General features: G+C 42.7%; 2 protein-coding genes across 2 annotated transcripts; one reads left to right on the forward strand and one right to left on the reverse strand.

Moving 5' to 3' along the window:
* Positions 1 to 22,014: 22,014 nt before the first annotated feature.
* Positions 22,015 to 22,422, reverse strand: LOC143638621 (putative histone H2B 4). Its single transcript, XM_077106471.1, has one exon. It carries the CDS (start codon positions 22,420 to 22,422, stop codon positions 22,015 to 22,017), a length of 408 nt encoding a protein of 135 aa, XP_076962586.1.
* Positions 22,423 to 23,313: 891 nt separating this feature from the next.
* On the forward strand, positions 23,314 to 23,721 carry LOC143638622 (putative histone H2B 4). The gene has a single exon (XM_077106472.1). It carries the CDS (start codon positions 23,314 to 23,316, stop codon positions 23,719 to 23,721), a length of 408 nt encoding a protein of 135 aa, XP_076962587.1.
* The last annotated feature ends 575 nt before the right edge of the window (positions 23,722 to 24,296 follow it).

Here is a 24,296-nt window from a genome sequence, read left to right on the forward strand (position 1 = left end):
AGCCTTGATGAATGACAAGGTGTATTAAACCGCCACACTTGTTTTTACAAGAAAAACAACTTTCACCCTCGACTAATGATGACCTCTAAGGACTGACTTTAAGTGATGCTTCCCATTGTAACATAAGGTTAGGTGCTGTCCAGGCTGGTCTACGTGTAATTATAGATGAAGATGGGCCACGTTTCCTCTGGGTTGTGGGTTTGGGGTGTGATAATTATGCCTGGCATCTCTACCAAAAGATTTTGGTCCACTGACTTGCTCCCCTTTCTTCTCTTACTTTGTCAATATCTGGCAGACCACAGCTACCTGTTTCATGGCAAAGGGTAATTACAGTGAGTCGTGCCTCTTCCCTATTCCATGAAGCACAGAGGGATTTAAACACATAGATTAGGAAAAGTATTACCTTAGTTTCTCTGCACCCATCATGAAGTTTTAAAGTGGGAATTAGGCAGTTGAAAGTGTGGTAGCCTTTGGATTATAAATAAAAGTGAACTATATATCTGGTCATATGTAACTGATAATGGTGGTGGGGAAGAATGATGGGACCTCTTACATGTCAGTGCTATCTCGGAACATTGAACTCCCTTTGCAACTGAGGTCACACAACTGAGTCATCTCAGATCCTCTTTAAATCTATGTCTGGGCTGTACCCTAGACCTTCTGACTCAGAATATGGCCCTATCAATGTAGATTTTAAAATTCCCAATAATTCTGATGTGTGCCAGTGGTGTAGTAGCACTGACCTGGATTCTGTTTAGGCCTGGCTTTTTTTATTTTAGGATCTCAGTATCCTCATCTGTAAAATGGGGAACGGATGAGATTCTTAGCCATGGGGAAAGTATCAGGTCAGATGACTTTACATGAATAGACTGCTGTGTTGAAAGAGCTTTACTGCCCTGCCTCAAAGTATGTGAATTCAAGATACATAGTTGGATTTTCTTACCTCGGTAGTCTTGCAGATAGCCATTTATTTGTCTAAGAGAAAAGACAGTTTTTCTAGGTGCCAGGAAGGAACACTGATATTGTTTAGATGCATTTGGGAGTGGAGTGGAAATTGAGCTGGTAAACTGACATTTTTGGTTCATATGTGTGCACTGGAAGAGTATTTTCATAATAAACTATACAACAATTTTTCATAATAAACTATACAGCAATTAAAACAAACAAACAAACAAACCTTTCCTCCTTATAAGTTGTTTATCTGAGGAATTTTGTTATAGTTATGGAGAGCTGATAAATACAACAGGAAAATAATAGAATCAGATAAGTCTGAATGAGGTAGAATAGTTAACCTCAGTTTGAGAAAGCTTGAAAAGAGTACTTACTCTTGTTTTCTTTCCTCATCTTTTCTCTTTCCATTCTTTGTTTTTTATGTTTTTTCTTTGTGGTCTGAAATTCAAACCGGGGGGTCTGATGCAGGCTAGGCAGCTGTTCTACCACTGAGCTACATCCTCAATTCCTTTATTTTCGTCATTTTGTATTTCTAAACTGTGTTTGGGTCTTTAGTTGGATATTTAAATGAATTTTACAATGGGGATTATGTTGAGAAAAAGGTGGAATGAGGTCTGTTGGTTCCGTTAATAAGTTTTCCCAGGCTTGATCATTCTAATTGCTATTTATTGGCAGTAATCTACTCCCTTATTTTGTTTTGTTTAATGTCACATGGCACCATGTTTGGTGGTTGATATTTCAAGAAAGAGTTTTGTATCCTTGCTTAAAAATGAACTGTTCAGAATTTCTTAGCATGCTCCTTTCAACAGATTTTTCTCATCACATTGTATGTTTGGAGAGAAAAAAAGGTTTCCATCCTTTCGTATTCTAGAATTGTTACTTGATTCTTACAGGTCTGACAAGGAAACACTGTGGGAATGAATCCTGGCCATCGGGTGTGACATCTCGTGGGGATCTCTATTTCTTCAAGTCTTTTTAATCCTAGAATCCTTCTTTGGTTCAATTTCTTGATTTATGTTTTACTTCCATCTATTTAAGAAATGGTTTTGAATGTATTATCATAGATTCAGGAAGGATATCCTTCAATTTAAAACCATTTTCCATTCACTGTATTCCCTTTCTCTCCCTAAGGAGATTTCTTAGAGAAATCAGGTTAACAGTAGTTGCCTAGAACAGCTCTCATTCTCCCATACTAGCATATAGAATACTTTTAGGATCCAAATATTGTTGAGAGTACAATTTTGAGACTGAGGAAGATGCTGGAATAGAGGAGGCCGCATTCCTGGCTGCTCCATGGAGTGAAAACAAGAAAGCAGAAAGCCAGCTTCTCAGCAAGGTTGGTGAACAAAAAAAGAAGTGGGGGGACATTACTGGAATTTAAAACTGGACATTGAGAGCAGACCGGGCACGCAGGAGTTTGGATATAATAAAGTAAGGAAGAAATCCCCAGCTGCAGAGCCACTGCCACAGCCGGCCTGGAATTTCCAGCCAGAAAGTTCCCTCTGTGAGCATAGTGGAGGGATAAGGGGATTAAAGGAAACTACATTTTTGGGAGGCCTGAGGCATGTCTGGGTACTGAGCATTTAGAGACCAAGGACATTTCCAACAAACCTGAAGGACATGCTGCATGATGTCCCTGTGTGGGGAAAGAAGCCACTATCTCTCCAGGTAGCATGTGGAAGACAAAGGAAAGAACCATTTTGCAGCTGCAGAGAGGGGGCCGGCAGCTGAGGGGGTCAATTCCTGGCAAACCCAAGATTGGCCTGAAATACAGGCCCAGTTAACACACGCTGCATGACATAGAGTGTGCTTAAGTGATCAGAAGAAAATCAAACGTGGAGAGAGGTTTACACAGGGGAAAACTGGTCATGGAAACCCACCTGGCTCTACCCCTCCCCCTCCAATCTGACTGCTTACAGGATCAGCTGGGAGAGATGCATCTGGCCTGGAACTGGGAAGGGTGGGGGTGGGAGAAATTGTTTAGAGTCTGAACCTGGGACCAGGAAATGTGGGGTCTGCAGGTCAGAATTGGGTCCCCCACCACATGAGTGGAACCCAAGGGAGATCCTTGGGGCAAAGTCTTCCAGCAAGGACCAGCAAGTACTGGGTGCTGGAGGTGTGCTGATTTAAAACATCCAGGTGACTTAGCATTCTGCAAAGAGCCTAAACTCTGCCTCCAGGAACTCTGCCTACAGGATTGCTTCTCTCACTCCAGCAATCCAGAGAGTGGAGCATCACACTCCCGAAGAACCAACCTAAAGCTGCTGAGAAGCGAAGCTGAGAATAATTTGAACTCCAACAGAAAGAATTCTTTAACTTTTCATCAACACTTTTTTCCACTCTTTCTTTCTTTCTTTCTTTTAATTCTTTTTCACTATTTAATTGTGACCTTAATGGTAAATGGACATTTATACACTTTCCTATTTTTTTTTAATCATCTATATCATTTTTGAAGTTAGTTTTTTTACATGGGTGAGTTTTTGTGAACTGGATGTTTAATTAGTATATTTTAGTATTGCTTTGTATTCTTTTATTTTTATTTTCAAATTTAAAAAAAAATAAATTTGCTTTACATATATATTTTTCAGCCAACTATTTCCCTCGATTCTCTCTTTTCTTCTGCCAACAGCCAATTGTATTGTGCTCTCTTCACTCTTCCTTTAATCTTTTACTTCTATCTTCTCTACTACTCCCTCATAATCATCACATCCTATGTCACTTCTGTTCTCTCCCTGTCCACCATTTGAAAATGTATGCCCTTTCACAAACTTGCTGTTTTTATTATAGGCAATAACCAATCATACCATTTCTGTTTATTGTGATAATTAAGATCATAGAGCTCATTGTAGGAACTATTTGGCTTAATGATGTAAATTGTTTGCATTGCTTGTTGTTATTATTTGTCTCCCTCTAAACAGTGAGGTAGTGGAAACTTCAGGGACACTATAAGTACACAGGGTAGAAAATCTACTGCCTCAGATCCATACTGTTGGACGAGTCCATACACAAACAACATGAAAAGGCAAAGGAACAAACCACCACAAGCAAACCAAGATACTCCAAATAACAGAATCCATCCACACCACAGTGGAAGAAACATCAGAGAAAGAGTTTAGAATGTACATAGTTAAACTGATCTGCAAAGTAAAGGGTGATGTGGGAGAGCAAATACAGGTAGCAAAAGATCTCTTCAACAAAAAGATAGAGATGATGAAAAACAAAAACAACTCAGAAATCCTTGAAATGAAGGAAACAATAAACCAAATTAAAAATTCAATAGAAAGTTCTGGGGTTGTAGCTCCGTGGTAGGGTGCTTGCCTCACACATGTGAGGCCCTGGGCTTGAGCCTCAGCACCACATAAAAAATAAATAAATAAAAATAAGTAAAGAGGGGCTGGGGATGTGGCTCAAGCAGTAGCGCGCTTGCCTGGCATGCGTGCGGCCCAGATTCGATCCTCAGCACCTCATACAAACAAAGATGTTGTGTCCACTGAAAACTAAAAAATAAATATTAAAAATTCTCTCTCTCTCTCTCTCTTTCTCAAAAAAAACAAAAAAAACCAAAACTGCTGCTTCTAAAAAAACATAAGTAAAGCTATTGTGTCCATCTACAACTAAAAAATGTTTTTTAAAAAAATTCAGGGTGCTGGGGTTGTGGCTCAGCGGTAGAGCACTCGCCTAGCACCTAGCACATGCGAGGCCCTGGGTTCGATCCTCAGTACCACATATAAGTAAATAAAATAAAAGCAAAAAAAAAAAATTCATTAGGAAGCATCACCACATGGAAGACAGAACCTCAGGCAACGAAGACAAAATATATAATCTTGAAAATAGAGTGGGCCACAGAGAGAAGGTGTTAAGAAACCATGAACAGAACTTCCAAGAATTATGTGATAACATGGAAAGCCCAAATTTAAGATTTATTGGGACAGATGAAGCACAGAGACACAAACCAAAGGAATGCACAATCTTTTCAATGAAGTCGCATCAGAAAATCCCTAAAATCTAAAGAATGAAATGGAAAATCAAATACAGGAGGATTATAGGACCCCAAATGTGCAAAATTGCAACAGACCCATGTCAAGGCACATTATAATGAAAATGCCTAGCATACAGAATAAGCATTGAATTTTAAAGGCTGTGAGAGAAAAATATCAGAGTACACATAGGAAGAAATCAGCACAGATCTCAGCTGATTTCTCAACCCACACCCTCAAAGCTAGGAGGTTCTGGAACAACATATACTAAGCTCTTAAAGAAAATGGATGCCAATCAAGAATCATGTATCCAGAAAAATTAAGCCTCAGATTTGAAATGAAATACGAACCTTCCATGGTAAACAAAAATTAAAAGAATTCACAACCAGAGAGCCTGCACTTCAAAATATTCTCAATAAATAGTTCATGCAGATGAAATGAAAAAAAAAAAAAAGTGAAAACCAGAAATGGGAGAAACAGTCAATCAAAGGAGAAACTAATTCAAATTAAAAACTTGAAATAAACCAAAATGACCGGGAACACAAATCACATCTCAATAATAACCTTGAACATGAATGGCCTAAAATCATCCATAAAAAAGACAATAGTCTGGCAGGTTGGATTAAAAAACAAGACCCAACAATATGCTATCTCCAAGAGACTCACCTCATAGGCAAAGACATCCACAGACTGAAGGTGAAAGGTTGGGAAAAAAATATATCAATCACGTGGATTGCGCAAACAAGCAGGGGTTTCTCTATCCTCATATCAGATAAAGAGGACTTCAAGCCAAAGTTAATCATAAGGGACCAAGAAGGACATTTCATACTGCTTAAGGAAATTATACATCAACAAGACATAACAATCATAAATATGTATGCCCCAAACAATGGAGAATCTACATACATCAAACAAACCCCTTTCAACTACAAGAATCAAATAGACCACAACACAATAATACTGGGTGACTTTAATAATAACTGGGTGACCTCGGCACTGGATAGATCTTCCAAACAAAAACTAAACAAAGGAACTAGAACTAAATAACACAATTGATAACTTAGACTTAACAGACATATATAGAATATTTCATTCATCAGTGACTGAACACACTTTCTTCTCAGCAGCACACGGATCCTTCTCTAATATAGATCATGTTATGTAAGCTATCACATATGTTGGCATACCTTATTATATTTTTAGCATCTGTAGGGTTATTTTGATAGCTCCCTTTCCATTGATATATTAATTGTTGTGTTCTTGCTTTTTTCTTAATTAGACTTGTTTGATTTTCATCAAATTTTAGCTGTATTATTTCTACTCTATTTCATATATTTGGGCTCCTACTCTTATTTTTTTCTTTCCTACTACTTAATTTGAGAATAATTTGATTGTTATTGTAGCTTCTTTCGGATACAAGTACTTTAAGTTATAAATGTTTGTCTGAGTACTGTTCCATCCCAGAGATCCTGATATTGTAAACTTTTACTATCACTTAGTTCAAAACACTTTTTATTTACTGTTCTTGTGCTTCCTTCCTTGACCCCAGAGATATATACAAGTGCACCATTTAATTTTGAAATAGTTGATGTGGGGGTGGGGTTCTATATAATGTTAAGGTGTTTGATTTCTAATGTAGTAAATCATGCAGGAAACACAGTCTGTATGATTTCAAAATATAAAAAAGTAATGAAAATGCTTTTTATATTGATTGTATTGGTTACATATATGTCAAAACTGATCAAACTGCATACTGCAAATATGTGCATTTTATTGTACTTAACTTTAACCTCAACAAAGCTATGGGGGGAAAAAAGAAAGAAAACCATTTTACACTTGGTAGATGATAAAGAAAAAATTAACATTTATGTTTGTGTTCTGGGTTTGGAGACTGTGGTTTTTCTATTTCTACTTTTTCTGATTCTCTGAGAGTTTTTGGTCAAATCTGAAGACAGAGGGTATGCAGCCAAGTCCCTACTTCCAGGAGCACTCTGCTGGCCATGTCAGGGAATTCCAGCTCAAACCAGGGTGGGTTATTCTAGGAAAACAAAAAAAAAAAAAAATTCTGATTTAGGGGATATAGCCCAGTTGGTAGAGTGCTTGCCTTCATGTACAAGGGACTCGGTTCAATCCCTAGCACCACCACCACCAAAAAAAAAAAAAAAAAAAAAAAAAAAGAAAAGAAAGAAAAGAAAAAAGAAAAAAAAATCGGATTTGAAGGAATAATGGACCAAACTGGCCTAACATTTCTTCCTAACATTTCTTGGATTACAGATGCCAGAATGTTGTCTAGGTAATGGTGAGGCAGATATGGATGTGCTTCCGCACTGGAGCAGGTCGGTAGTGAAATTGTAGTGGTGAATAATAGACTCGAGTTACTGAGATTAAACTAGCTTTCTCTCCCTCTGGTGGTTTATTACAGAAATGGTGTCATATTGGATTTCAGCCAGGAATCCTTTTTTTTTTTTTTTTTTTGAAATGTAAGCATTTACATGGCTCAGAAGTCAAAATTATATAGAATTATAATCAGAGCAGTTGCATCCTTTTCCCTGGCTTTTTTTTTTTTAGTTTTCACTTATATTTATTTATTTGCATTACAATTCTTAATACACCATTATACCATAATTTATCATGTCTCTGATTATATATAAGGTATGTTGACAACAAATTCACATCTTCATACATGTATTTTGTATAATGATGAGGGTCTCCTTTCACCATCCATGGTATCCCCTTCTCCCTCCCTTTCCCTCCCACCCCTATTCCCTATCTAGAGGTAATCTTCCTCCCTTGCTCTCCCTCCCAACCCCATTTTGAGTCACCCCCCTTATATCAGTGAAGACATTCGGCATTTGATTTTTTGGGATTGGCTAACTTCACTTAGCATAATCTTCTCTAATGCCATCCATTTCCCTGCAAATGCCATGATCTTATTCTTTTTTATTGCTGAGTAATATTACATTGTGTATAAATGCCACATTTTTTTTTATCCATTCATCCACTGAAGGACATCTAGATTGGTTCCACAGTTTAGCTATTCTGAATTGTGCTGCTAGAAACATTGATGTGGCTGTGTCCCTGTAATATTCTGTTTTTAGGTCCTTTGGGTATAGTCCGAGAAGAGGAATAGCTGGATCAAATAGTGGTTCCATTCCCAGTTTTCCAAGGAATTTCCATACTGCTTTACAAATTGGCTGCACCAATTTGCAGTCCCACCAGCAGTGTACGAGTGTACCTTTTTCCCCACATCCTCGCCAGCACTTGTTGTTGTTTGTCTTCATAATAGCTGCCACTCTTACTGGAGTGAGATGGTATCTTAGAGTAGTTTTAATTTGCATTTCTCTGATTGCTAGAGATGATGAACATTTTTTTCTTATATTTGTTGATTGATTGTATACCCTCTTCTGAGAAGTGTCTGTTCAGGTCCTTGGCCCATTTATTTATTGATTGGATTATTTGTGGGTTTTTTTTTTGTTGTTGTTTTTTTGGGTGCTTATCTTGTTCAGCTCTCTATATACCCTAGAGATTAGAGCTCTATCTGATGTGTAAGGGGTAAAAATTTGTTCGCAGGATATAGGCTCCCTATTCACCTCACATATTATTTTATCTGCTGAGGGAAAAACTTTTTAGTTTGAATCTGTCCAATGTGTTGATTCTTGGTTTTAATTCTTGCAATATTTGCGTCTTATTAAGGAAGTTGGGGCCTAGCCCCACGTGATGGAGATTAGAGCCTACTTTTTCTTTTAATAGACGTAGAGTCTGTGTTTTAACCCCTAGATCCTTGATCCATTTTGAGTTAACTTTTGTGCATGGTGAGAAATACGGATTCAATTTCATTCTGTTGCATATAGATTTCCAGTTTTCCCAGCACCATTTGTTGAAGATGCCATCCTTTCTCCAGGGCATGGTTTTGGCACCTTTGTCTAATCAGCCAGGAACATTTATCTTTCTTCACCAATGATAGCATGTAGAGGTGTTTATTTATTAGGATTGTTAAAAATACAATATGGGCCATGAATGGTGGTGAAGGCCTATGATCACAGCAGCTGCTGGGAAGGGTAAAGCAGGAGGATTGCAAGTTGAAGGCCAGCTTCAACAATTTAGTGAGGCTCTAAGCAACTTAGGGAAACCATGTATTAAAATAAAAAATAAAAAAGAGCTGTGTGTGGCTCAGTGGTGAAGTAGCCCTGAGTTTAACCTGTAGTACCCAAACGACGATGACGATGATGATGATGATACAATTTGGACTTGGAAAATGCCGAAGGAACTTGTACATATGTACACGTAGCCGCCTTCTCTTCGTGTTCACCATTTGGAAACTGGGGTTTTGTTATTTCTCCTTTTCCCAGTTCACTGAGGGTTTGATGGGAACGAGAGGCATGAGAGGGACAGTCAGGCCCCTTGACTTCCAAGAACACTCAGCTGGCCCAATCAGGGAACTGCTGCTCAAGCCAGAGTGGCTCCTCTCAGGACAAAGATATTTTCTGCTTTGACAAAGCAATAGCCCAGACGTAGCCTACTGGCACATCTCTGAGACCATGCACTAGGGATATTGGCGATAGACTCTCTCATTTCGGTAACCGACTTTTCAAAATGCTCGTAGTGTGCCAGGAGTCACCAGATATGGTCCGATGACCGTTTGCCCCCTGTGTCACCTTCCTAACACTCTGGTAGAGGCAACAGTTGGGTTCCGGAATGACAGACATTCTCTGTGATTGGTCAAGCAGGAGGATCATCAACCATCCACTCCCATTGGTCGAGAGGATGCCACTCAAGAGGATGGTCGAATCACATTGTGCCATGTCCCATACTGACCGGGTCCTTGGGTTGTGGGCCATCCAATGAGACGTCGAGTGGGCCTGTGACGCAACAAATGGCCCCTGGCAACTGGCATTGTTAACTGTCCTCCCCAAGTGTCAGAAGGTGCCCAGGTGATGGCTGAATCAGCCTGTGACACTTCTCCTGCCCCAGGGTTGGAAAGTACCGAGGGGATGGCTGAAGAAGCTGGGGACATGTCTCCTGCCCCAGTGTCAGAAGGTCCCAAGGCGATGGTGGAAAAAGACTGTGACGGGTCTCCTGCCCTGATGTCGGAAGGTGCCAAGGCAATGCCTAAAGAAGCTGGGGACATGTCTCCTGCCCCAGTGTCAGAAGGTCCCAAGACGATGGCTAAAGAAGCGAGTGACGTGTGCCCTCCCCAAGAGTTGAAAGATGCCAAGACTATGGCTAAAGAAGGGGGTGACATGTGTCCTCCCCCAGTGTCTGAAAGTACCAGGGCAGTGGCTGAAGAAGGGGGTGACGTGTGTCCTCCCCCAGTGTCTGAAGATGCCAAGGCAGTGGCTGAAGAAGGGGGTGACGTGTGTCCTCCCCCAGTATCCGAAGGTGCCAAGGCAGTAGCTGAAGAAGTTTGTGACATGTGTCCGCACCCAGCGTCAGAAGGTACCAGGGTGGTGGCTGAAGAAGGAGGTGACATGTGTCCTCCCCCAGTGTCAGAAGTTGCCAAGGCGGTGGCTGAAGAAGTTTGTGACACTTGTCCTCCCCCAGTGTTGGAAGGTACCAGGGCGGTGACTGAAGAAGGGGGTGACATGTGTCCTCCCTCGGTGTCCGAAGGTGCCAAGGAGATGGCTGAACAAGCTTGTGACCAGTCTTCTGAGGAGTCCCTCAATCCCCAAGAGCCTCAGGATGCCAGCCTGACCACCCTGCAGAAGGTGAAGAAGGTGAAGAATCCAAGGCGCCGCAGCCACTTCCAGCACAGGGACATTTTGGCCATCTATTTCCCCAAGGTGCTGAAGCACATTCATTCGGGCATCAGACTCTCCCGGTCAACCGTGAGCGTCCTGGACTCCTTTGTCAAGGACATGTTCCAGCGCATCACCAACGAGGCCCGCAGCCTGGCCGGCCAGAACCATCGCTCCACCATCACCTCCAGAGACATCCAGACGGCCGTGCGCCTCCTGCTGCCCAGGGAGATCAGCAAGCAAGCAGTGTATGAGGCCACCAGGGCCCTCAGCCGCTCACATCCCCGCCAGTGAGCCGACTCTGGGCACCCTCAGCAGCCAACCCCAAAGGCTCTTTTCAGAGCCATCACTGGGCCCAAAATACCTTTAGTGCTGTCAGTACTGCACAGCTCATGTCTGGGGGTGGGGAAGGGGGTGCCCCGCCCAACTCCAAGCATTATTTAATAAATGAAAAAATTGCCACCTCTAATACATGTGTGGTTTCAGTTACTCCAAGGAACATAGCAGGTTTCTTTTCATGGTTCTGCAGTTAATCATTTCGTTAAATGGTGATTTCTGACAGGTATATTCCTAGGTCACCCTTCCCAAGGTTAAATCAGGTCACCTCATTTTTGTAATAGTGGAATCGACATTTTTCATTTTTATTCTCCAAGAAGCAATGTGGCAGAATTATCCAGAGGTACTTTTTGTGTGATATGGCAGAAAATATATAATCAGACACATCTCAGTCAAAGATTTTAACATTCACTAACTATAGTAATGAAAATACAGTACACAAGGAGTGAAGCCAAAATTTCAAGAAGTAATTCATTTTTCAAACTCCCCAGAGCCTGAAATTAATAATCTAACTCTTTGAGAGTTTGCTAAGTTTTAAGCCAAATCCCTTCATGCTGTGCAATTATGCATGGATGATGGGACCACAGCTCAAGTCTGTGTTTAGGCTGGCTAAGCCAGAGGCCTGAAGAGTCTGAGTCCCAGGCATAGGCCCACAGTGTAGATAGGTTGCTGGACTAAAGCAGTAAGATCCTCTTTCTGAAATTCATCTTGGGGTTGGAGGAGAGACACGTTGTGATTCCTTTTGTTGCCAAGGACTGTTGGCTTGCTTATTTTCTTTTTCTTTCTTTCTTTCTTTCTCTCTTTCTTTTTTCTTTTTTTTTTTTTTTTTTTTTTAGTTGTAGATGGACACAATATCTTTATTTTGTTTATTAAGTTTTTTTTTTTTTTAATTTAATGTGGTGCTGTGCATCGAAACGTGCCTTATGCGTGCTAAGCAAGTACTCCACCACTGGGCCACAACCCCAGCCCTGGCTCACATGTTTTTTAAAGTGGTGATTTGAAAATACAAATCCAGAGCTGTGAGAGGGACACGTTTCTTATCCCTTTCATCAAATGAAGAGGAGGAAGGTGACTCATTAAGAAGACTAGGATTACTTTTTTTCCCTGACATCATTTCAGTGTTAATATTCATGCTAATATCTCCCAATTGAATTATAAATAAGTCCCCTCATCAGGGTTAGTACTTATTATTGCTCTGGAAATTGGAACCAACTCATGACAACGTTTGAAAAAAAAAAAAAAAGGGCTTGCTGCACAAGGCGACTAAAGAAAACTACTGTGAAATCAACTGCCCGTAACTCATGGATGGTTGTACACAGCTGGAATAAAACTTTAGGTGCCAAGGGAGCCATATTCCTTTTCCTGTGGACCAATAAGAACATACCCATTTCCCCAAGCCACTAAATTTATCATGGCAGTTGGTACTGCTTCAAAATGCCAGTGTTTTTCATTAGAAATATTATTCCAAGTTATTTCATGCATACCAAACTCATACTTATCTTTGTAAAAGAAGTAATATTAAGAAATTATATCCATTCAATTATTTTTGTTTGTAAATGCAGAAATCCAATAGCATTAGTAAAACAACAAAAAAATGGGTCTGTGGATTGAAGACAGGGAGCATAATGGGACCAACACAGGTAAATTATTGGGAAGAGAGGGAACAATGGAGTTGAAGACTGGAAATGAATATGAACACATGTGATTATTCACTTCAGGGGTTGATAGAGTAAGCAGTGCAACTAGCGAGCAATCATGGTCTCATGGTATTGAGAAACTAATGTGACTCCATTTTTGAGAAACCAGCCTCTACCTCAGAGCAAAGCCTGTCCAAGGAAGGGGGAGTGACCCTTGTCCTTGGAAAAACCCACAGAGCACTCCTAAGCACATACCCACCCTGCTGAGTTGTTTGTCTGTAAATAACAGGAGAGGTCTGAGGCGCCAGGTGTCCCTGACTCAGTTAGGCTAGGTGAGGACCCATAGCAACCCCCCTAGCAACCTCCAATCAGCATGAGACAGGGAAAATACCTGGAATGACAGATGACCCCCAAGTAGTTTATGGTGGTTGATAACATGTTGGGAAACCATGTAGTTTAGCATGTACACCCCTTGTGGCCTAAACCAACCAGTTCAAACGAATCCCCCTATTGTACCAACCAATCACCCCTACCCAACTTGTTCCTGCCATTGAATGTGCTAATCAATGTTAAGAGTTGTTGTTTGATTTTCCCGCAGTATGGAATGATTTGCTGTGTGATGTTGTGACACATAGAGTATCCCCCCACCCCAAACCTATAAAATCTCACCGAACAAAGGACCGGGACTCACTCCCTGGGACCACTGCATCAGGAACGGTTGTGAGTCCAGGCTTGAGCTTGCAATAAAGACTCTTGTTGTGATTGCATCAGATTCGGCTCCTGGAGTTCTATTGGGGCCCCACGAATCTGGCATATTAGTATGTTTTACTGAAAAGACAAAGTAAGGGAACGAGTTAATGTTTAAAAAACAACTTTTGAAGTGTTTTGCAGTGACAAAGTGGGGGCACTGGGTCGGCCTGGACACTGAGCTGGGGCCCACGGGGTAGGGGCTGAAGCAGGAGTCTGTGTCAAGGATGGAGTCATCAGGTCTCCAGTGGTGCTTTCTTCATGGTTAATCAAAGAATCACACACATGGCCCAAGGGGCATCTAGACAGCAGAATGTCCAGAGAATTTCCAGGAAAGGTGGGCTGGAAGGATCCAGGTGTGTCACTGACATGCTCTGACAAATGGTGAAGGCTCAGACTGCTGAGAGAAGACTATGAGAGGTCCCACTCATTACCCAAAGAGGTTGGTTCTCAGGGGTGGTGGTGAGAAACTGATGTGACTCCATTTTTGAGAAACCAGCCTCGACCTCAGAGCAAAGCCTGTCCAAGGGGGGCGGGGTGACCCTTGTCCTTGGAAAAACCCACAGAGCGGTTCCTAGGCACATAGTCACCCTGCTGAGTTGTTTGTTGTAAATAACAGGAGAGATCTGTGGCACCAGGTGTCCCTGACTCAGTTACACTAGGTGAGGATCCATGGCAACCCCCTAGCAAACACAAATCAGCGTGAGACAGGGAAAATACCCGGAATGCCAGGTGACCCCGCCTCCTCCAGTAGTTTCGGTGATTGATAACATGTTAGGAAACCATAGTTTAGCACGTATACCCCTCGTGGCTTAAACCAATCTGCCGCACTCTAGCTGGGCACAATTCAGGAGCCACTTGTCAAAAGAAACAAACTTTATTTTTAGAACACACACACCACATCACACAGCTCCTCAGGAAAAACCCTCAGAGCCCAACTGCCACCACCCGCTTCCCACAAGCCTCTCCACCTCCCCCACTCCTCCTGCTCTTGAGGCCGATTGGCTGGGTCGCGTGGGCGGAGCCAAAAAAGTCCCCCAATGAGCAGCTCCGTGATCTGAAAGGGTGGGGAAACAGCCCAGTGAGCATCACCGCAGAGGAGCCAATCAGTTGGCAGTTAGAAGTTTGCTGGGGCCGCTGTGAGCCAATCAAGAGCTGGCAGCTGGAAGTTTGCTGGGGCCCCTTTGGCTGTGGCTCTCAACATCTCCCCCTCTCTGTTTAAACAACAAGCATGTGGCTTAGGGACCGTGTCTGCCTTAGGTTGTCCAATAGTACATATGGTTCTTACCCATCATCGGATGAACTGACCTCAAGGCCTCAGCCTCCTGTCTTAGGTTGGTACCATTGCAATTGGATCTTACCTGTCATTGACTACCGGTCCAGCATACAGCCACACCTGTGGATAGGTCTTTGTACCAGCGGGGGGGGGGGGTGAGGTTCTTTGCCTCACCTCTGTTGGCCTCCAAATTTTAGCTGAAAGACCATGACAAGCAGAAGGGAGGGAGATACACCAAGCCAATTGACGGCTCCTTTTGGAAAAATTGTACCACCGATGACACCATCAGCAAAAATACCCCGACACTACCACAAGTCGCTGCACCAACAGATAGTTCACAATGCATACAAGTGATTTCACAATGCATACAAGTGACACATAGTCCAGGCAAGTTCTGCAAGGAGTTCAGTGATGGCTATTGCAGAAGCTGTAGATTGGTTTTATCTTTGTCTTCACCGGCACTGGGATGAAGATAGGAATTCTGGCAATAATGGCTAAAGAAAAAAATTATGTAACATTCCAGAAGGCACTAAAAGAAAACAATTTTCTGAACAATTTACATTATCTTGAACATAATTATTAAATATAATGAAAAGGAAAGGTGAAAGTAAACAAACAGATATGTTAACCTCCTTTTTTGTTCACATATTAAAACAATCCTCAACAGCTTTTTACCCAATTTAAATTAAACCATTTAAATCACGTGAATAAAAAAAAAATTTGGATCCATTTTTTCATGAGCGCTCATCATATATGATATATGGACATACGTACATATAAACATACAACATAAAACACAAGTGTGCACACATAATATAATACATACAACACATAACATAATAGTAAAGGCCTTATAACTTTTTACAGGTGAAATCTCCATTGCAATGTTTAAAAACTCTATAGTCAAAAAATAGAACTGATCAGCAAAACATTAACCTAGGTCAGTATGAGCTCAAAAAACAAAATAGAACTTCATGATGTGGGAAAGAGTAATAATAAAATAGATATTGAAAAAAGCATCCTGGTTCTGTCGCAGATGTAAGGATAGCCAAACTGGAGTTTTGGATATCAGCTGTTATGGATTTGAGCCAAATCATCTTCTTTTTGGTCTGTAGAAATTGCTTTAGTTAATCTCTCTGGAATCCAAATCGGCTGCTGTTCTCCCTGTGGAAACACACAAACAGATCCCCGACTCCAGACAATTACTGGGTCAGGACCTTTCCATTGTCCTGTTAGAATATCCTTCCAAAGTACCTTGGGCTTATGTACATTTTTTGGACACATATGCCTTTCCACAGCACTAAGCCCTGATGAATCCAAATTTAAAAAGTTTAGAGTAAAAAGTGTTATTTTATCTTTGGGGAATATATACCCCTTCCCAATTCCTTCTTTTTGCTTTAATAAGTACATTTTAATAGTTTGATGAGCTCTTTCAACTATGCCTTGTCCCTGTGGATTGTAATATTGAAGCTATTTACGCCAAGGTCGTGGGTTCATTCCCCGTACGGGCCACCAAATGCCGCAGTCTGGCTGTGCACAATTCAGGAGCCACTTGTCAAAAGAAACAAACTTTATTTTTAGAACACACACACCACACCACACAGCTCCTCAGGAAAAACCCTCAGAGCCCAACTGCCACCACCCGCTTCCCACAAGCCTCTCCACCTCCCCCACTCCTCCTGCTCTTGAGGCCGATTGGGTGGGTCACGTGGGCAGAGCCAAAAAAGTCCCCCAATGAGCAGCTCCGTGGTCTGAAAGGGCGGGGAAACAGCCCAGTGAGCATCACCGGAGAGGAGCCAATCAGTTGGCAGCTAGAAGTTTGCTGGGGCCACTGTGAGCCAATCATCAGCTGGCAGCTGGAACTTTGCTGGCAGCTGGAACTTTGCTGGCAGCTGGAAGTTTGCTGGGGCCCCTTCGGCTGTGGCTCTCAACACCAATCAGTTCAAATGTATCCACCTCTTGTACTAACCAATCACCCCTACCCAACTTGTTCCCGCAGTGAATGTGCTAATCAATGTTAAGAGTTGTTGTTTGATATTCCTGCAGTGTGAAATGATTTGCTGTGTGATGTTGTGACATATCGAGTATCCCCCAAAACTATAAAATCTCACTGAACAAGGACAGGGACTCACTCCTCGGGACGGCTGCGTCAAAAAAGTTTGTGAGGCCAGGCTCGAGCTTGCAATAAAGACTTGTATGATCGCATCAGATTTGGCTCCTGGAGGTCTATTGGGGTCCCACGAATCTGGTATAACAGTGGATCTAGGGCACTTTCAGGGGTGCAGTAATGGACCCCAGGGCTGCAGCAGTCTGGGGTGAAGGCCCGTCAAGGGCAGCTCATGTGATTGCTCACTAGGTGCCCCCTTTGCTCAGTCAACCACTGAAGTGATTAATCACATGCATTCACATTTACTACTGGTCCTCAACCTTATTATTCCACTCTCAGTCCAATTGTTTATCTATGTCAGTCCCACTATACTCCCTGTCTTCATTCAACAGATCCAATTAGGTTTGTTTTACTAACGCTCCTACTGTGATTTCTGAACTTACAAAGGCAAAAACACCCATAGCAAAATAAATCTAATGTAGTGAATGTGACTTCTTAAAATTACTTCTCATAAAGAGATTTGGATGAGGTCAATATGCATGAAGCCCTTAGGAATAATATTTCTTATTAAAAATAGTGGCATTTTGAAGCAGCACCAACCACCACGACTAATTCAGCACATTTGTGAAATCTTTCTTCCTCCCTTCCAACCTCCCTCCTTCCCTTCCCCTCGCTCCCCACCCCCTCTTTCTTTCACCATTCCACAAGAAAAAAAAAAAAAAGTACATGGCTCCTTCAGCATCCAGAGTTGTTGTGGGAGTCACCACCCGGGATCCACTTGAGTTTGATTTCAGGGTAGCTTTTCTTGGGCTTCCTGTGCATCAAGCACCTTTATTCAGATTTTTTCGTAAGATTGCTCTAATTTTCCTGAATAAGAAGTAGTACTAATCCTGACGAGAGGACTCATTTGTAACTATATCCTGTCACTACAGACCCCAGGTGGAGCCCTGGAGGTGAAATTGCCCCCCTCATGGTATTTTCCCCACGAGCCAGGATGGCCTTGTCAAACAGAAGAATCCATGGAAGGGTCTTCTTCCTCCCCTGATGCGCTCAAGAAATGTTTTGATATTGGCAATTCACCCAGATTTTGTCTCGTTGTTTGTCTAAGACTGACATCCTTAAAAGTTGTGTGCATACTTTGAGGGTTGTTTACAACATTTTAAAAGATGTACAAATGAAACACTTCACAAAAATAATCAAATATTGGGCATTAAAGAAAACTGTAATACATTTCTTAGGACTGAAATCCAGAGTATGTTCTTTCTCTGCAAATAAAGTCAGGTAGGAACGAATATTTTTAAAGAATAGTAATTAGAAGATCCCCAAATGCTTTAAAATTCAGCAGTACATTTATAGAAAAATGAACCAAATGAACCAAATGGCTGCTGGGACCAAGAAGAAAACACAAAGGAACTTCAAATGCATGAACATTAAAATGAATATTAACATTCAGATCACTTAAGGGAAAGTAATCCTCTTAATTCTTTTATTAATGGCAGACCATACTGCTCCTATTAGATGCAAGGGGTAGGGAAATATCCCACTCCCGGGTCTGTATTTGTACTTCTATTTTTAAAACGCCATGAAGATCACCAAGTCATAGAACAACAACAACAACAACAACAACAAAAGCAACAAATTTCAGTCCCATTCCCCTTAATCTACAAGCTGCATATCACAGGAAGGTTGTGCCTGGCTTAGCCAGGTTCACCTCCCCACACATCGGGCCAATGGCTGTGCCTCATTGGCTGCAGGTCCCTTCTTGGCATCACTGTTCTTACTGGAAGCTCCCTTCACACAAGAGATGCATAATTGCATGCAATAAATGTTTGTGTTTTTAAAGTTGAAAGATTATCAGTAGTAAACAGTAGAATCAGATAAATCCCAATGATTCTAAACACCGATTCAGAGTCCAGGGAGCTGGAAAAGGGAAATGCTTCTTGAAATTTTTATTTAGCTATTTCCCTACTCTATTTTGGAGCTACTCTATGTAGTTACAAGAATTCTGTATGAGGGATATTTGGAAACACTGAATTGGACAGGTGTGGGTTTTATGTCAAATTGTTCATTTTATATGTTGCATTATCACACATGCTGACCTTCTGGATTATTCCTCTGACTCCTTTATGGAGAATGAGAATGGAAATTCTGAAAGACATTATTACAAAAATAACTTTGACCTGACTGGTCCTAATAAAAAATGACCTAAGGGGCTGGAGTTCTGGCTCAGTGGTAGAGTGCTTGCCTAGCATGTGTGTGGTGCTGGGTTCAATCTTCAGCACCAAATAAAAAATAAATAAATAACATAAAGGTAGTGTGTCTACCTGCAACAACAACAGAAAACAATTTTTTAAAAAGTGACCTAAGACTATAACTGACATAAATGACTATTTGATAAAGTGGTGAAATGCAGAATCATTTAAAAATGCACTACCTTCTTTTGAACTAATTGCACAAAGCTAGAAATGAAATTTAAAACAAACAGAAAATCGGGGCTGGGATTGTGGCTCAGTGCTTGACTAGCACATGGGAGTCGCTGAGTTCCATCCTCAGCACCACATAAAAATAAATAAATAAAATAAAGATTAAAAAAACAACAACACAACAACAACAACAAACGCCAGAAAATCCCCAGGAGATTGAAACTTGAGCCATGCCATGTGTATAGCAAAAAGCCAGCAAAAAGCATTAAGACCCCGAAGGAAACACACACACACAATGGAAATTGGAAAACATTAAGACAAACGCTAACCGGGACACAGTGGTACATGCCTGTAATCCCAGCGACTCTGGAGGCTGAGGCAGGAGGATCACAAGTTCAAAGTCAGCCTCAGCAACTTAGCAAGGCCCTAAGCAACTTATAGAGACCCGGGAGGGCTGGTGCGCTGGCCTACCACGTGCGAGGCGCTGAGTTCCACCCTCAGCACCACGTAAAAATAAATAAATAAAATAAAGTTAAAAGAAAAAGCAAACAGAAAATCCCCCATAGATTGAAACTTGAGCATGTTATGTGTATAGCAACAAGCCAACAAAAAGCATTAAGACCACGAAGAAAAAAAGAAACACACACACACACACACACACACACACACACATACACACACTGGAAATCGGAAAACCTTAAGACGAATGCTAGCCAGGTCGAGGTGGTACATGCCTGTAATCCCAGCAACTCTGGGGGCTGAGGTAGGAGGATTGCAAGTTCAAAGTCAGCCTCAGCAACTTAGCAAGACCCTGTCTCAAAATTAAATTTAAAAAAAGGGCTTGGAGGGCTGGTGTTGTGGCCCAGTATAGAGTGCTCGCCTAGCACGTGTGAGGTCCTGGGTTCGATCCTCAGCACCACATAAAACAAAATAAATAAATAAATAAATAAAGGTATTTGTGTCCAACTGCAACTAAAAAATAAAATATTAAAAAGGGGGGTGGGGTGGGGGTGGGATGGGGTTGGGCAGGGATGTAGCTCCGTGGTTAAGCGCCCCTGGGTTCAATCCCTGGTACCAAAATCGCCTGAGTAAAAGGACTCATCCTAGTTGTGGTGATTGCTGATCATCCTCCTCTTAATCTGCTGCAAGGGCAAGGGACATGCCCCACTCCCAGCTCTGGGTTCACACATTTTAAAATCACTGTGTTTAAAACCAAGCAAGCCACCAGCTGCACTCAAGGAATCACACCTTGTTTCTCGTCCACCTTCAGGCTGAATTTCGGCATGGAGGCTCTCACAGCTTTAACCAACCAGCAACCTGCCCACACTATGGGCCAAGGCTGTGGCTCAGAGACTGCAGGTCTGTCGTTGGCTGGTCCAGACCACACTGGTACTTGGACTGGTTGCAATGAACCCTCCCAACACCCACGCATAATCACAGATCTTGAAGGTTCTGGGTTTAAAAATAAGAATCCCAGGGCTGGAGGCATAGCTCAGTGGTAGAGCATTTGCCTAGCTCTGCCTGACCCTGGCTGGGTTCCATGCCCCTCACCACCAAAATAAAACATGGATAAACAAATAAAATAAGAATAGGGAGATTCAGAGTGTAATAGAAAAATAATTTCAGAATTTAGAGAGCATGTATTACTTTTAGTAAATTTGATCTAGCTATTTCAATACTGGGTACCTTCATTTCTGTATTTAAATAATTCCAAGCATGGGAAATGGTTTTTAATTAAATTAAATTAATTATTATTTTTTAGTTGTAGATGGACACAATACCTTTATTGTGTTTATGTGGTGCTGGGGATTGAACCCAGTGCCTCACATGTGTAAGGCAAGTGCTCTACCACTGGGCCACAACCCCAGCTCCGGGGGAATGTTTTTTAAAAGTTTGAATGAAGTATGTTTATTTAAATCAGCTTTTGACCCCTCTCCACCGCATACACACCTTTTATGTGTAAGTGTGTCTGTGTGTAGAAATGCGCGCAGTCACACCCGCATGTGCACACACTCACACTAGGGTGCACGGTGCTGCGTGCGCACAGTCACACTAGCCTGTGCACTCACACTAGTGAGTGTGGCGCTGTGAATTGAACCCAGGGCCTCACACATGCTGGGAATGTGCTCTAGTGCTGAGCTACAATCTCCAGTCCTTAAGAGAAAAGAAAAGAGAAGAGAAGAGAACAGAAGAGAAGAGAAGAGAAAGAAAGAAAGAAGAAAGAAAGAAAGAAAGAAAGAAAGAAAGAAAGAAAGAAAGAAAGAAAGAAAGAAAGAAAGAAAAATTTAAAAAGATTTTTTTTGAGACAGTGTTTTGCTAAATTGCCCAGTTTGGCTGCACACTCAGCCATATACCTGCCCCAGCCTCCAGAGTAGCTGGGATTACCACAGATGTGCACCACCACACCCAGCTGCTTCTACCGTTTATCTGGTGCCACATCGTACATGTACATAAAGTACCTCTGGATAATTCTACCCCACGCCCCTGGGGGAATCAGAGTTAAATGCCATTATTACGAAAATAAATGTGACCTGACTCATCCTTACAACGGGTGACCTAGGAGTAAAAATGACAAAAATGAGCATATAGTAAAAACGATTAAGTGCAGAACCATTCAATGAAACCCACTATTTTCCTGGGAACACATTTCACCACAGACATATAGTAAAGCAGAGGTGACAACGTTTAACTTAGCAAATAATGCTTTCAGAATCAGCAGGATGCCCTCCACCCCCAGCTTTGGCAGTGCTTACAGGTCTTTTAGGCCGAGTGGTGGCTCTGAAAAGAGCCTTTGGGGTTGACGGCTCAGGGCGTCTGGAGGTGGCTCACTTGCGGCTGATGTGCCTGAGGAGGGCCATGGTGCCCTCAGACACCGCGTGTTTGTTGATCTCCCCGGGCAGCAGGAGGCGCACAGCCGTCTGGATCTCTCTGGAGGTGATGGTCGACCGATGATTCTGGCGGGCCAGGCGGCCGGCCTCGCTGGCGATGCGCTCGAACATGTCCTTAATGAACGAGTCCATCACGTTCACCGCCATCTGGGAAAGGCTGAGACCCACGTGGACTTGCTTCAGCACCCTGGGGAAAAAGGTGGCGAAACTGTCTTCGCGTCCTGGCATACGGCGGCGGCTGCGGCACTTTGGCTTCTTCTGCTTCTGGGTTGTCCGATCGGCATTCTCAGGCTCCTGGGGACTGAGGCACTCCTCAGGAGACTTGTCACAGGTTGGCTCAGCCATTGCTCAAGCACTTGCCAATAGCTGGTTAGAACAGACAATGGCGCCTGCTGAGCGGGCTGTTGCACTTATATTTGCTCTATTGCCCCACGTGATGGGTCAACTCGATTTCTAACTGGATGACATGCCTTGACCAGAGCCTGTCAGTAAGCCACATGGGGGCACTCAACGTAACCGCACAATCTGCTTCTCAGCATAGCACCCACCAATCACAGCAGGTACTTGATGTGATTGGATGGCAACCATAGCTAATACCACACTGTGAATTATCTTAGAAGACATCAACATCCCACAGTGTACAAATTTCAGCTCTGGCTACTTGATAGCTAATGACGTCAAGTAATACAAGTTCAGATCCCAGAGGAGTGACTCTAGGCAATGTCTGTAGAATTTCTAGTTCAAGCAATGGTTTATTGTTGTTTAGAGTGGGCTGATCTTTTGTTCTTGGGTTGTCTTCCAACTTTTCACCAGTAGATGCAACAGAAAGCTTTTGCGATGCCAGATGTCCACTGCTAATGGTCTAAGTGAAGCCAAGTGGTAGGACTCTCTGAGCCCAGTGAGTCCCCACTATGATTGGCCTATGGTATGATGAGCAGAAGGACTCACCAATCACACTGAGCACGCACATTGATTGGTGGATATTATGCCGAGAGCCTTGCCATCCAATCACATCAAGTACCTGCTGTGATTGGTGGGTGCTATGCTGAGAAGCAGATTGTGCGGTTACGTTGAGTGCCCCCATGTGGCTTACTGACAGGCTCTGGTCAAGGCATGTCATCCAGTTAGAAATCGAGTTGACCCATCACGTGGGGCAATAGAGCAAATATAAGTGCAACAGCCCGCTCAGCAGGCGCCATTGTCTGTTCTAACCAGCTATTGGCAAGTGCTTGAGCAATGGCTGAGCCAACCTGTGACAAGTCTCCTGAGGAGTGCCTCAGTCCCCAGGAGCCTGAGAATGCCGATCGGACAACCCAGAAGCAGAAGAAGCCAAAGTGCCGCAGCCGCCGCCGTATGCCAGGACGCGAAGACAGTTTCGCCACCTTTTTCCCCAGGGTGCTGAAGCAAGTCCACGTGGGTCTCAGCCTTTCCCAGATGGCGGTGAACGTGATGGACTCGTTCATTAAGGACATGTTCGAGCGCATCGCCAGCGAGGCCGGCCGCCTGGCCCGCCAGAATCATCGGTCGACCATCACCTCCAGAGAGATCCAGACGGCTGTGCGCCTCCTGCTGCCCGGGGAGATCAACAAACACGCGGTGTCTGAGGGCACCATGGCCCTCCTCAGGCACATCAGCCGCAAGTGAGCCACCTCCAGACGCCCTGAGCCGTCAACCCCAAAGGCTCTTTTCAGAGCCACCACTCGGCCTAAAAGACCTGTAAGCACTGCCAAAGCTGGGGGTGGAGGGCATCCTGCTGATTCTGAAAGCATTATTTGCTAAGTTAAACGTTGTCACCTCTGCTTTACTATATGTCTGTGGTGAAATGTGTTCCCAGGAAAATAGTGGGTTTCATTGAATGGTTCTGCACTTAATCGTTTTTACTATATGCTCATTTTTGTCATTTTTACTCCTAGGTCACCCGTTGTAAGGATGAGTCAGGTCACATTTATTTTCGTAATAATGGCATTTAACTCTGATTCCCCCAGGGGCGTGGGGTAGAATTATCCAGAGGTACTTTATGTACATGTACGATGTGGCACCAGATAAACGGTAGAAGCAGCTGGGTGTGGTGGTGCACATCTGTGGTAATCCCAGCTACTCTGGAGGCTGGGGCAGGTATATGGCTGAGTGTGCAGCCAAACTGGGCAATTTAGCAAAACACTGTCTCAAAAAAAATCTTTTTAAATTTTTCTTTCTTTCTTTCTTTCTTTCTTTCTTTC

Source organism: Callospermophilus lateralis, chromosome X (assembly GCF_048772815.1).
Source record: "Callospermophilus lateralis isolate mCalLat2 chromosome X, mCalLat2.hap1, whole genome shotgun sequence".
Taxonomy (NCBI): Eukaryota; Metazoa; Chordata; class Mammalia; order Rodentia; family Sciuridae; genus Callospermophilus; species Callospermophilus lateralis.